Raw genomic sequence first — 13,335 nt, 5'->3', positions numbered from 1 at the left:
AATCAATCGGATTCTGTATGGCAAAATGATGATGAAGAATTCTTGAAAATGACATTTATGGATGGTTGTTTTATGTTGGAAATACTACGTACTGTCAATCAAACTCTAGATTATGCTCCAAATGATCCCATCTTCGATAGCCATGGAATGTATATGGAGATGACCTACATTAAAATGTGACATGTTAATGCTTGAAAATCAGTTGCCCTTCTTGGTTCTTCAGAAGCTAGACTAATCACATCCTTCTAGATCTGTGTATAAATCTCGTTGTCATTGCCGTAATTTTAGCTTTTGTGTTTGCAATTGTTCGTCTGGTGTACACCATCCTAGGTCACTGCTGTTAATCAACCTTGGACATTAGTCCACATTTTTCCACACAGATCTTTTAGGTGCGCATATATTTCTCCAGGGGGACGATTGAAACGAGGGGACGATTGAACAAATTTTGTCCTTTCATTCATCTAATTTCTAGTTGTTATTGGCAAGTGGAATTTTATGTTTTATATGATTTTGCTCAAGTTCTTAGCTATTTATTATATTTACAGCCTGTTTGGGAGTAATTTTTTCCTTCAAAAAATTGACTTTTTGATCGTTATTTTACTATTCCAGTCGTCATATTTGACTTCTTCTCTCACAGGTGAACCCCACTTCTCTCCTAACGGTCAAAAAATCAATTCTCAAAATCAGTCCCAATCAAGCTCTAAAGAATCTGTCTCACAATTTCTCTTTCAACTCATAATCGTTTCATGTCTATTTTTTTGTTATCAAATTTGAAATCTAGTTATACTCGGATGTTTTGTGATATTAGTAAATCAAAGTTCGAATCTTTTCTCTATCTACAGAAGAAATCTGCAAATTTTATTAATTGTAATTGTACAAGTGGGAGGGACAGCCATAATCGTCACCCTTAGTTTAAAGTTGTCCAAGATAATGAGGTCCCTAAATGGTAGGCCATGGCATTATTGGCATTATCAGATGACGAGATATAATTACTACTTTCTCCTCAAGATTGAAGGTCAAACTAGGCATTTCAGTAGATTTAAAAACCAAATCTTGAAGGGTGACAGCGCACTTTATTTTGCACAATGTTCCCTCCGTCTTTTACCATTAGCTTTTTGCTTTGATCATCATCACTCTCGTCTTCCAACATCCACCGCTGACCATGTTAAATACCCTTTCACCCCCCACAAAATCCTCCATCATCTCCCTCCCTCCCTCCCCACCATTTACATATCTCAGAAGAGAGACATACAGAGAAGTGAAGAGAAGAATGTTCAAGTTACAATATATATATAAAGGGCGATACAAAAATAGGTCGAGTAATCTGTAAGTAGAAATTTCTGTTGAACTCTTATATTCAGGCTGCACGCTTCATTACTTTTGGTGCTTTTGAATTCTGTTTATGGTTTTTTCTTGCTTTCAGATTTCTTGAAATTGTCAGAAATGTGTCTTTCTCAGACAATAAACCGAGCAAGAAATATATATATCTGCACAACAATAAGTATAAATTCTTCATTCCATTAACTATGAAATACATAAATCAAGATCTAAAACACCATGAAAACTTATTACATAGTACTTTGCACACCTAAAGTGCGGTAAATAGGAGTCCAATGCAACTAGTTAGTCCCCCTTTACCGTCTCCATTTTTTTTCCCCGATCTCTCCAGAGGGTATAGTTGGCGAGGTGCCATTGTATAATTACACCCCAAATAACTAAGGGATTTTAGTATAGTGTCTGTACAATCGGCTTATCTAGCCAAAAAAAACTTTTGGGAACAATGGAAAGCCATATCCGAGTTCCATGACAAGACAAACAAAAAAATGACACACAAACAATGCAAACGGGAACCAATGTGAGTATTAGGTCGAAAACTCTCAAAAGGGCAGTAATCAATCTTCACAAAAGGAAAAAAAATACCGGAATGGACTTTAGCACCACCCTAGATTGCAAAGCAGATCTTCGTAAGCCTATTTTTAAAAAAACTCAGGTCGAGATGGCTGCAATCCGAGGACAAAGAACTCCAAAATATTAATCAAAAAGCTCTACATATGTTGAAAACTCCTGATAAGTAGTGGTGATTCTGAATTCTGCAGAATATTGTAGGTAAGATTAAAAAGTAAGACTGGTCAAAGACAATGGAGGAGGGACCTTTTGCAAGGTGGAGCTTGAGAAGGATTGGTGCTTGGACTTGGGAGTGGTAACTCCATCCCAAATGTTTTCATTAAGAAGTGCTTCTCCTGAACAATGCATAAAAAATAGATGTGTCAGTCATCCATAAAATATTCTATCTAATGACATGTTTAGTAAGGTGACTTGAATAGAATTTGATAGTATCAAATAAGAAATAAGAAGTGAAAATCTTGTCTATTATAATGTCCAGTACAATTTGATACTACATACCAAAGATGCAATAAATATTTGAAGGAAAGATATGATGTTGAAAAACACATTCGAGCATAAGTAACTTCCATCAGTGGCCAGTTTAAGGATCTTTTAACATCTAAATGATTAATTAAAGTTTGCATAATACAGGAAAAATCAGAACTTAACAAAATTAATTCACTGATATGGTGATTTGTAGATGTTCATGATTTCTTTTTCTATCCTGGAAAAACAGCCTTAAGGGAACTTACTAGCAAAAACAAAGAACCTATCTCGGGAAAAAAGAAAACTACACATGCGAAGTTGCATCTTTGATGTTTTTCTAATTGAGAATTTTCTGAAAAATGAAATAAAAAAGTTTCAATACAAATTTGAGTAACTGGGGAATGCTGAGTAGGGATCAAGTCAAGAAACTGAAAAATAAAAAGAATGGATAAATGGTGTAAGGACTTCTCTTCTCTCCAGTGAAACATAGCCCATATGGACATTTCAAATCGTTTTCAAGAGCAAGGTCGTAAGTTATAGCTCAAGTTACAAAAGCCAATGCTGATAGAGGGGACAGGTTTATTTATTTAAATTTAGTATTCAACATTGTTTCCTTCTCATTGCCTCCTCAGTTAGCTAGTCTGATAAAACTTTTTTTTATTGAATTCCCCAGCAACTTTTTCAGGTTTTGACTGATCAGTGACAACACATAAGAGTGCTACTCAGAGTGGCGAGAAGGAAAGAAACAATAACTCTTTTGCCTTTTTCTACAACATACAGGGAGACAAGTGGGTTAATGCAAATCTACCACATAGTTGTTAGGCCTTCCAGGTAAAACGTTTCAAGTGTTGTGGTGGTGGATCTGATAGTCCAAAGTATAAAACAAGAGAGTAAGACAAGCTAGGAACAATTCTGAATAAATTATCAGTAACACAGATGTAACTTCATATTAGATATGGACCAAAGCAATATCAAAATTCAAAAATCATATATAATCAAGGCACAAAGATGTTAAGAAATGCCACTGCCACCACCACGACAACTAGTGGCTTGACATTCTGATGTTTTTGATTGATCTGTAATCAGGTGGAACCTCCTACCAGTTCACTTTATATTATTACTGAAGCATTCTAAAATTATGTTGCAAATACTAAAACTAATGTAATGTGAATTATTTTGCAATAATCATAAAGCTTAGGTTTCTTACACTTTCTGAAAATTTCGGGCTGGGAATTGCCGCTGCCAATGACCTGAATAGTGGAGTCACTTGAAGAGGGGAACTGAATTCTATATTTGAATATTCACCTACAACTCCATTGTTAACTTTCATTTCATCAGTTGATAACAAGCTTTTCTCTGCAAATAAAATTAGAAAAAAGAAAATTTTGTAAGGCATTAGCTTAAAATAACAAATCAAGACTTTCTCACCTAATGAGCCTTACTACTGAATACTGGTAAATCTTATACCTTCATTTGTGCCTGCAATACACATTCTGTTTTCGTCAGCAAGACTCGGTTGGTCACCCAACTGGTTTGACTGTAACTCGCGCCCAGTTTCCTGATGAAATGTACATTGTTCGGCTTGGCATTCTTCGGGATTTTCACCTGGAGGATGACATAGCATACTTGATCCAGTACTATATTCTGAGCTGGCAGGGGACTCATCATACAAATCAGGTTGCCTGTACAATTGTCAATTAGATATTCCAGATCCAAATGAGCAACTCACACTAACTTCAGTCTGCCTAGTTAATTTAATTACCTCCAAGATGGCTTGCTTACTTCATTTTTAATCAAATCCTCCATCAACCCTTTGAAACTCTCTAGCTGCAAATCAGTATCAGAAACTCTATATGCCAGCAGATCACTATCTTTGTTTTGCTTCAGAAAATGTTGCAGAACCTGGATAATGTTTAAGTAGTTAATGCTTCGTCCTGATACAACAATTTTCAATGTATGTTGAGTTACGAAAATGTTGTGTTGCCATTGGGGATGGGAATATTATTTTAAAAATAAATATGCTGTCAATTTTATTCCTTCAGTAGTGTCAAAGGTGGGCTGAAAATGGAAACAGGAGTTGTCCTAACACTCTAAATCTTGTAAAGCTTTGCATTTTGACTATTTTGCAAAATATTTCTATTTGGAGATGGTAATGAAATTTGGACTATCTTGGCTATCCGATCCTTTAATCTCAAAATGTACAATAAAGAAATTTTACTCACTATTCTGGTTTTCCCATGATCAATTTGATAAAATGGCTGATATTGAAATGATTTGACATGTTGCAAAACAAGAGCAAAATATTTCTTCTTACGTTCCAGGCATTTTCGAGACTGTGATCTGCGTTCTCCGAATTAACTTTGATTGCAAGTGAGCTGAGCAATTCTGCTTGCTGCATCAATGCAAGTACCTTTGGATCGTCCTTAAGAAAGGTTCTTTGAATTTTGTCAATTCCAGCTGCATAAGGATATCCAGCATGATATATACATTATTTTAAAATTTAAACTTCAAGTGCACTGAAAATCTGTGCCGATCGCATAACAAATAATGTCCTGTTTACTCATCCACTTCACTCTAAATGGCTTTTAAGTGCTGAACTGACAACAATATAAAAAGTTTATACTCCGAAGAAAAAAATATCAAACTCACGTCCATTAATTGATGCCCCATTTACATGGTTGACATTCAAGTGAGTCGGCAATTCACCCTCATTACCGTGGAAGTTTTGTGCCAGTACTGCAAAAGGATGTCTAAATAGATAGTTTGTAACTAGTTTTTCTCCCTGGTGGCAACTATCAGTAGGATTTAAGATGTAGGACCTAGTACATAAAAAAATGAATGTTATAACTCCGATTTCAGTAACATTTTTCAAAAGGTTTAGGCATGTTAGATTAATATACCTCATCTTTTTAAGAGGTGCCGCACTTTCAGATGCTTCCTCTGCATTGAGCCCATTTGGAAAAATAACCCTTTTGTTGTTTAGAAAAATAACCCTTTTGTTGTTTAGGTTGATGTATGAAGCTTTGTTTTCTTTTACTAAGGCTTCATGCTTTGCTCTCTTTTTACACAAAGTCGTGAACCGATTCTTCACAGCATTATCAGTTCTGTACAAGACGAAAAAATATATAGTACATGTACATTACGAAAACTATTTCTTCACAACATCCAACAAAGCATGTAAGGAAATTCTCGATTGTGTAATTACCTGCCTGAAACCACCTTTGCAATCTCAGTCCATCTGTTGCCGAATATCTTCTGAGCCTGCAAATACTTTAGGGGTAAGATCATGCCCCGGATTAACGTGGCCACTAAATTCTCATAGACTTTTACAGCTTAGCAAAACTAGGGTGAATTTTCTTTTCCTATACGACAACGCCATATTTATAAAGAATGTTTTAACTATGAAGCTACGAATAAAGATAATCAAATCAAAAAGATAAATGAAAAGGTGAGCAATAATCAAACAATATCTTCAAAACTACTTCAATGCATTCCGGTAAACAGTATTGGATTGGACTAAACAATAAAATGAACAAAACATTCGCTTATTATCTTTCATAATACCATCCAAAACTCCCTATCAAACATGCTATCAATGGCTGTACAAAGGTTGCTAAGCATTGAGACAATATAAACATCGATGGGATTTCAATGATATACCTCACATAGGAGCAAGTCTTCCTCAGGTGACCAACCTCCTTTCTTGAAATCAGAATTCAAATAAGTGAACCATCTACATAACAGTGCAATTACACACAAATAAGGGGGAAAAAAAGCAACTAAATGCAGTGATGAAAAGAGTTAGTAGAAAATAACAGAGGTCAATGCCTAAAATCCATCATATTTACATAACTGACCTTCTTCTACATTGCCTGGTTGTTTTATTGTTGAATTTGGAAGCTATGACTGCCCAACTGCACACATATAGCAAAATAAATAAATAAATCAAAATCAAAATCATCAATCCAAAAATAAAATAAAATAAAATATTTATAAACAAGTATAATATTACACCAGACAAAAACAGAGCAATCAAGATTTTACTTTTCAGTGCCATGAACCCTAATCTGCTCTCTCAAAATATCATCCTCCTGCCAGTCAAATTAACCAAGAACATAATAATTTAAAAAGAAAAATAGATGAAAGTCGTCTCTAAATAAAAAAAATAAAAAAATAAAATAATAATAAACCTCTTGAGACCAAGAAACAATATGTCTCTCCTTCTGCTTTGGAACTTCACCATTATTCTCATCACCGTTACCATCAGTATTGTTACTATTTATCTTCTTCTTCATATTCTGCATGATTTATTTATTTATTTCTCTCCTCTCTTGCATGTGAATCTTTTTTGAGCGAGCGTTATATAAAAAAAACAAGACCCTCAAAAGATCACCTATTTTGCCCCTTTTCTCTTTACAGAAACTTGAAAACGGAACAGCATCGATAAAAACTATACTGTTGGGCTTTTACCCACGCCTTGAAACAAAATTTTGCCTAGGATTCGACCCTTTTCCTCCTCCCTTTGTCCTTCACTTTCTGAAGAAAAAGAAATTACATTCTATTTCAAGATTTTTATACACAAAATCTTGATAAATCTATACCTTAATACCTGCCTCGAGATTTGAAAAAGAAGAGTATAGAACTTGCAATCCAAGTATATTTACATAAATTTAAAAAAACAAAAAAACAAAATAAAATCGAATCGATTGGTTCAAAAGATGATGAGGGTTGCTTTCTTGCTGTCTAAAAGTTTGAAACTTTCTCTCTCTAGGCAAGTGGAAAATGTGGATTTTTAAAAATAATCAACGGATTGTTACTTTTAAGCGCGGGTGTACCTCAGTTTTTTGAAACTGATAATAAAAAACGCTGAAATCCACGAGATGATATTAATGATAAGAACCCCACAACCCACGCTCACCCGCACCCTCACTATGTGTATTCTCCGTGTATTCTTTATAAATTGTGTGACTCAACTGTTACAAAGGGGAAACAAGTGAGTTAATTGTTTCATTAATCACTGAACTTATATTCATATCTTCTATTAAATGTCGAGATTTGACCACTGAACTTATTCAAACATTAAATGTTACTCACTAACTTAAATTTCATTTGTAACCCCAAAGAAAAGTGGTGACGTTGCTGACGAACGTTTAGGTAGCAGTAGCCATGGGCGGAGCCATATTAGGACGAGTGCGGGAATATGTCTGTATTGAATTTTTAGGCCCAAAACAATTTTTTTAAAAGCAATATCCTATGATTTTGCTTGATTTTAAGTATAGGTTGATTTGGACTTCACTTGTCAAAATATGAAAACTTGCAAGGAACACATTTAATTCTAAACTATGTCATTTTTAATTTTTTTTTTAAGTTAATGACCAAAATTCAATGTTTGACGTGTGTTAAATTATGTTCGCACTGAACAAATTTCCTGACTCCGCCCCTGACAGTAGCACCGCATCATTGTTACAATGTAAAAATAGTCTTTAATTACTCACTATAGTTTAAAAAATATCTTCAATTGTTCATTATACTTTAAAAAATGTCTTTGATTATTTACTAAATTTTCAAAATAATTGAATTTTGGCTACTAAATTTATGAAAATGAAAGCACAATAAACAATCGAAGATGTTTTTCAAAGAATAGTGTGCAATTGAAGATTTTTCTAAAAGTGTTTTGAGTGATGGAAGACTTTTTTTACAGGGAATGGTGACATGGCACCATCTAGAAACTTCGTCAACCACATCGTCACTTCCGTAGAAATTAATTATTGACTTTGATTTAAATTAAAATCTAGATTTTAAATGATATCAAAGAGGGCTGAAGTAATTTCATTTCCCATGAACTTTGTACCTAGCATTATTTTGGTCACTGAATATTAATTTATTTCAGACTCATTATCGAAATTTACAAAATATTTTGTTTTGACCATTGACTAACTTTGACATCCATTTTTAAGTGAACATTCTACGTATCTATGTGACAAGTGGTATGATTTAACTAAAAACTCTGTTGACTTGATGACTTAACATACCAAAATACATAGACCTTTCAGTTAGGAAATGGATATTAAACTGAACGAGGGGTCTGAATGATACATTTGTAAGTCCAATTTGAAATAAATCAAAGTTTAATGACAAGTTTTACACTAAGTACAAAGTTAAGTGGCCACGAATAAATTCCACCCCTAGTTGAATGTATACACAAATGAATACAAAAAGGAGGTTGGAATTTGCCAACCTGGTTCTGAGTCTTCTGACCATTCACTACTCTCTTGCGGGATATAAATATGTGAATTCTTGTAATAAAATTGAAAAATTTCTTATTCATTTTATTATTTTATTCCTTTTTACCACTAACTGTGGTGTCTTAGGTGAATCAATTAAGCCAAATAGAGGTTGATATGCGTGAAATGGATTGTTCTAGACAATGGAGAAAAAGGAAATTATGGAGATAAATGTGTATTTATTGATTTCCTAATGTAATTGTGCATTTAAAATTTAAGGATTTGGTTATTTATTAACATGATTAAGGTTTAAAAAATATGAAGATAGTAATTTGAGAAAAATCCAGAAGTCATGAATTCAAACTTTTGCACCAGTTTATAATAGCTTGACAATCACCTTTGATTTATGTTGTAGACAAAGATCAAATGATGTAATGTAATAATAATGACTTTGTGATTTGTGCATGATAGGTTATAATCGATTCAAAGTCCAACAAATACCTTCCCCTAAAAAAAAAGTCAAAATTAAGGCCAAATTGTTGAGTTTTGTGTTCAAACATGGATGGTTGGTCACCATAAATTGTGTAAGCTTGAAGGTCACGAACAACAAATTGAATTTTTATGTTAAGAATGTAGGGGAAGACATGATGTCAAATACAAAAGTTAGAATAATCGGAATAACATTCAACAATGTCCACACGAAGCGCTCATTACACTTGAGGAAAATACGGGTTATTTATATATATGAAGACATGACAATTCACCTTACCATTCTCTCATCATATCCTCAAGGCCACAACTTTAAAAAAAAAAAATAATAATAATAAATAAAAAAATAAATGACTATAATCCCTCTCTTCTAAAAGTTAGGTATCTTCTACTCCAAATAATCAACTATTCCCTCATTTTCTAAAGCTATGATGATTGGACCAGATATAAAATAACTAGTTTAAGTATCATAGTATATTTTTCAAATTTGAAAAGTTCTCATACTATATTATTTCATAAGGTTTCATGAGTTTCAAGCCCTCTCAATTTCAATTTCAATTTCAACGACTACATTGATCAAGAATGAACAAGATTATTGTTCAATTATGTAAATCTTAAGCTCAACTTTTGGCTAGTAAGTTTGATAATTTTGCTATATTAGAAACTCGAGATCGTGTACTTTTTATAACTCGTTCTTATACGGCTTAACTTAAATTTAATTACAAAAAACCAAACAATTGTAAGAAAAAGTTAAGCTTTATTAGTAAAAAAATCAACCTGTAGTGTAATTTTCTTAAAAATGTCTTTTTGTTAAAGTCAAAATTTCTGTCTACCGCATTTTTCAAAAAGAAGATTATCCGGGACTGAAGGATTGATTATCTTCCTAAATTCAGTAATTATGTTTATTCACTATTAGTTAATAAAAAATAAAAGACAATACATTTGTTCGTTTGACAAATGTAACCAACTTGCTTCGTTTTTTTGTTTGTTTGTCAAAGGGATACTACCGCCTTGAAATTGGACCAACCCCCTAAATCGAAATAAACCCAAGAAAAGAGATAGATTAGACTATTGTCTGTATTTTCCCGATTAAGTTCATTCGGTGTTTTCTAATTGAACTAATCGATTTTCTAGCAAATTATTCTAATATCTTTTTCAAGTATAAACTACAAGAATTAGTGAGAATTTATTTATTTTTATTTTTTTTAAAACAAAAGCACTTTTTCGTTAATTTATAATATACTAATTCATGCTCTCCAAGAAATAAAATTTTAATCTTATCACATGAAGAAGATATCACTAGGACTAATTTATCCAATGTAATTTTTTCAATAAAGTGAACCTAACTTAATATAGTGTCCCCATCTTAGCTAAATGCATACATTCTTAATTGATTTGAAACTAGAAAATAACAATTTTGTGGGGAAGCCATAGCCGGCCAACAAGGTATAAAATTCAATGAGTCAAATGATGAAAGCTAGGGTTCCTATACACATATTAGACAATTCCTAGAGAAGGCCCTCCACTAAATGAAAATAGTATTCTCTTTTTTGAATTATCATAAAAATTATAATTGACATCTTTGATAAAACAAAATGACAATAGCCCATGTCAGTTTCTTCGAGGTTGTGATATATTATCCTATTTAGAAATATCAAGATTCTAAAAATGTCATTGACCTGTAAATTTTTTGATTTAGTTTGAAATAGCATTTGAATTTTTAAGAATAGTATTTTAGGACTTGTTCGATAGTGATTATGAAAATTGATATTTTAACCGTTAAAGTGAAAAGTGGGTTCCATATGTGAGTAAAGAAGTAAAAAATGACGGTTGAAATAGTGAAATAACGGTTAAAAATCCATTTTTTTGGTAAAAAATTGCTACCAAATGAGGGTTAATCCCGCGTCACCTAATTAAAATAAATACTATGATTGATAAGTAATATTTCATTAGATTCTGCTAGACTTTGATGAACTGTAATATTTCATCTTATTGCTTCATGGTACGTGACACCACTCAGAGTAGACACGTGGAAGTCACGTGGATTTATATGTTGTCTTGTCCATCTTTTTTGAATGAATTGGAGTGATGGGAGCCCTAATGTGCAAAAGAAAAATTTGCAATGGCAGTCTCGTAAGTCTCTATCGTGATAGCGAAATCTCCCGCCAAAAGTGACTGTTATCTGATCCAAAATCTATGTTGTTCGTCTTATCCTATATGGTATCTCACGAAAGAATATACTTATGACATCCAACATTTCTAGACAAAAAACCTTCTAGGAATTGTTTAGGTACGTGTTCTTATATTCCTTTTTTGCTCAAGTCGGTTATTGATTATGCATTCCACATTTTGTTTGAGATTATACAATGTATCAAACAACTAGAGTTGTATTTTGTAGTTTGGGGTCGAAGACTCTTTAAGTGAAGAAAACATCATGACTCAGTTTTTGGTAGTTACCATACTTTGACATTGGTAAAAAAAATATCAAGATTATTTGTGATTGATAGACTTTTTATCATTTTAACTAGATATGATTGAAAAAAATAATGTTCAAATAACTACGTATATTGTCTTTCTTTTTGAATTTTATCCAATCTAATGTGCAAATATTGTATTTGGTGCACCGTGTTAGTCCATGGAAAAAATTTATTGTGAAATTAAAATGAATAATAAATATAGGTGAATGGTTATAGTGGATTAAGGTAAATCATATATATTTTTTAATTTCTTAGTAAAAAAATTCATTTGCACTATCAACTATATAAAATAAAGTGAATGATAGAGATGGTTTTAAATGAATAAGATAATTAATATAAATGACATTTTTGTTTACTAAAAGATCAAAGAATATTATTTTCTTTAATCAATCGTAGAACCATTCATCTATTAGTATCATTTTTAATTTTATGTTAATTTTTTTTTATACTATCTAATACGATTCACTAAACATAATCGAAACGGACTCGACAGGATGTACAAGACGTACTAAAGTGCTTTATGAAGAGAGAATCTAAGATAACACAGAAAAGGGATGTGTAAGGGAATGGTGGAGAGCGTTGGAGGAAGAGTGAAAGGTCAGTGGCGATTTGTCCCACAAAAACCAGCCTTCAAATTAAGAATGAGAATAGAACCCACAAAAAGATCAATTTATCAGGGAACCCTATGCAAAAAGCTTGTTATATTCTTCCCTTATTCTCTCAACTTTTTAAAGTTGGGCACAAGAAAGAAAAACTGACACTGCTCCTTTCATTGTGTCACACTAAATGCCATTTTTTTCCCACTAAAAAAGAAAATCTATAACATTCCATTTAGGCGTTTTCATGATCCTCTTAATTATGTCATTTTTGTTTCTTGATTGATCATGAAATAATAGTTCGCGATCTTCATTTCCAAGCATCCGGGACTCAAATTTTAAGTATTCATGTTTGTTGGAACAGCATAGACAAGAAAAAAAAAGGTTAGATCAACCATATTCCGTATATTCAGTGCCCAAAAAGAGTGGTTTATATGTTTCTATTGAGTTTAACTCTTAGGTCTGATATTTGATCCAAGATCCTCGATTATATACAAATCATTGATCATTAGCTTAGCCGAATGTCTTAATCATGAGTTGAACGCCGTTATGCTTAGCTAGTTTGGGGTAAACAAGAAACATAAATGATGAAATGTAGTACTTTCATGTTTTTTCTTGGATAGATATATCTGTATTGGTTACAGTATTGACCCTATTTCTCAGTAATTATGGACTAAAGAAAATAGTGGAGAGGGATATGGGGAGAAAAGTGTGGGGTGAAAAATGCATCATGAAAACAGATCTTAAAACTGTATATTGATTTGATATATAAGAAAAATAATCACTTTTTTTCCCAGGAGCCTCTGAAATTGGCCAAATGCATCGTATGAATTTTTAATATGGTAGGGCAAAGTAGAGATTGCTAACTTTTTTCTAGCACATACTGAAAAAATAATCAATGGGAATGGCCTAGATATAGCTCTAATTAATGTCACTCCCCCACCTCAAAGGGAAAAAAAAATTGTTGATTTATCCTTCGAATTTATTTATTTATTTTTGGGTTCCCGTCTCATCATTATCCAATTTCTTCAACATATGTATATATATATATTGAACTTCGTCTTAATATTATATCGTTATATAATGTCTTCCTGTAATAAAATTTCTATATGAGCATTGTCAATGAAAAACTTTCAGTTTTAGGAATTTGAATTTATGAAATGTTAAGTATGTCCCACT

The 13,335-nt window shown here is 32.5% G+C and overlaps 1 protein-coding gene across 2 annotated transcripts; it reads right to left on the bottom strand.

Moving 5' to 3' along the window:
• Positions 1–1,482: 1,482 nt before the first annotated feature.
• LOC111388121 (transcription factor MYB124-like) lies at positions 1,483–7,210 on the bottom strand. 2 transcript variants are annotated; one of them, XM_023012794.1, is made up of 12 exons: positions 6,561–7,210; positions 6,415–6,461; positions 6,228–6,284; positions 6,031–6,103; positions 5,576–5,631; positions 5,271–5,474; positions 5,086–5,189; positions 4,685–4,827; positions 4,133–4,272; positions 3,838–4,052; positions 3,578–3,726; positions 1,483–2,240 (listed from the first exon to the last, which is right to left on the bottom strand). In XM_023012794.1, the coding sequence occupies exons 1-12, from the start codon at positions 6,672–6,674 to the stop codon at positions 2,130–2,132; spliced, it is 1,413 nt and encodes a 470-aa protein (XP_022868562.1). In that variant the 5' UTR covers positions 6,675–7,210; the 3' UTR covers positions 1,483–2,129. The 2 variants fall into 2 exon arrangements, with proteins under 2 accessions (XP_022868562.1, XP_022868561.1); XM_023012793.1 differs by having other exon boundaries at positions 5,020–5,189; positions 6,561–7,209.
• Positions 7,211–13,335: the final 6,125 nt, after the last annotated feature.

This window comes from Olea europaea, unplaced genomic scaffold, assembly GCF_002742605.1.
Source record: "Olea europaea var. sylvestris unplaced genomic scaffold, O_europaea_v1 scaffold456, whole genome shotgun sequence".
Classification (NCBI taxonomy): domain Eukaryota; kingdom Viridiplantae; phylum Streptophyta; class Magnoliopsida; order Lamiales; family Oleaceae; genus Olea; species Olea europaea.
This window is presented reverse-complemented; position numbering and strand designations above follow the sequence as displayed.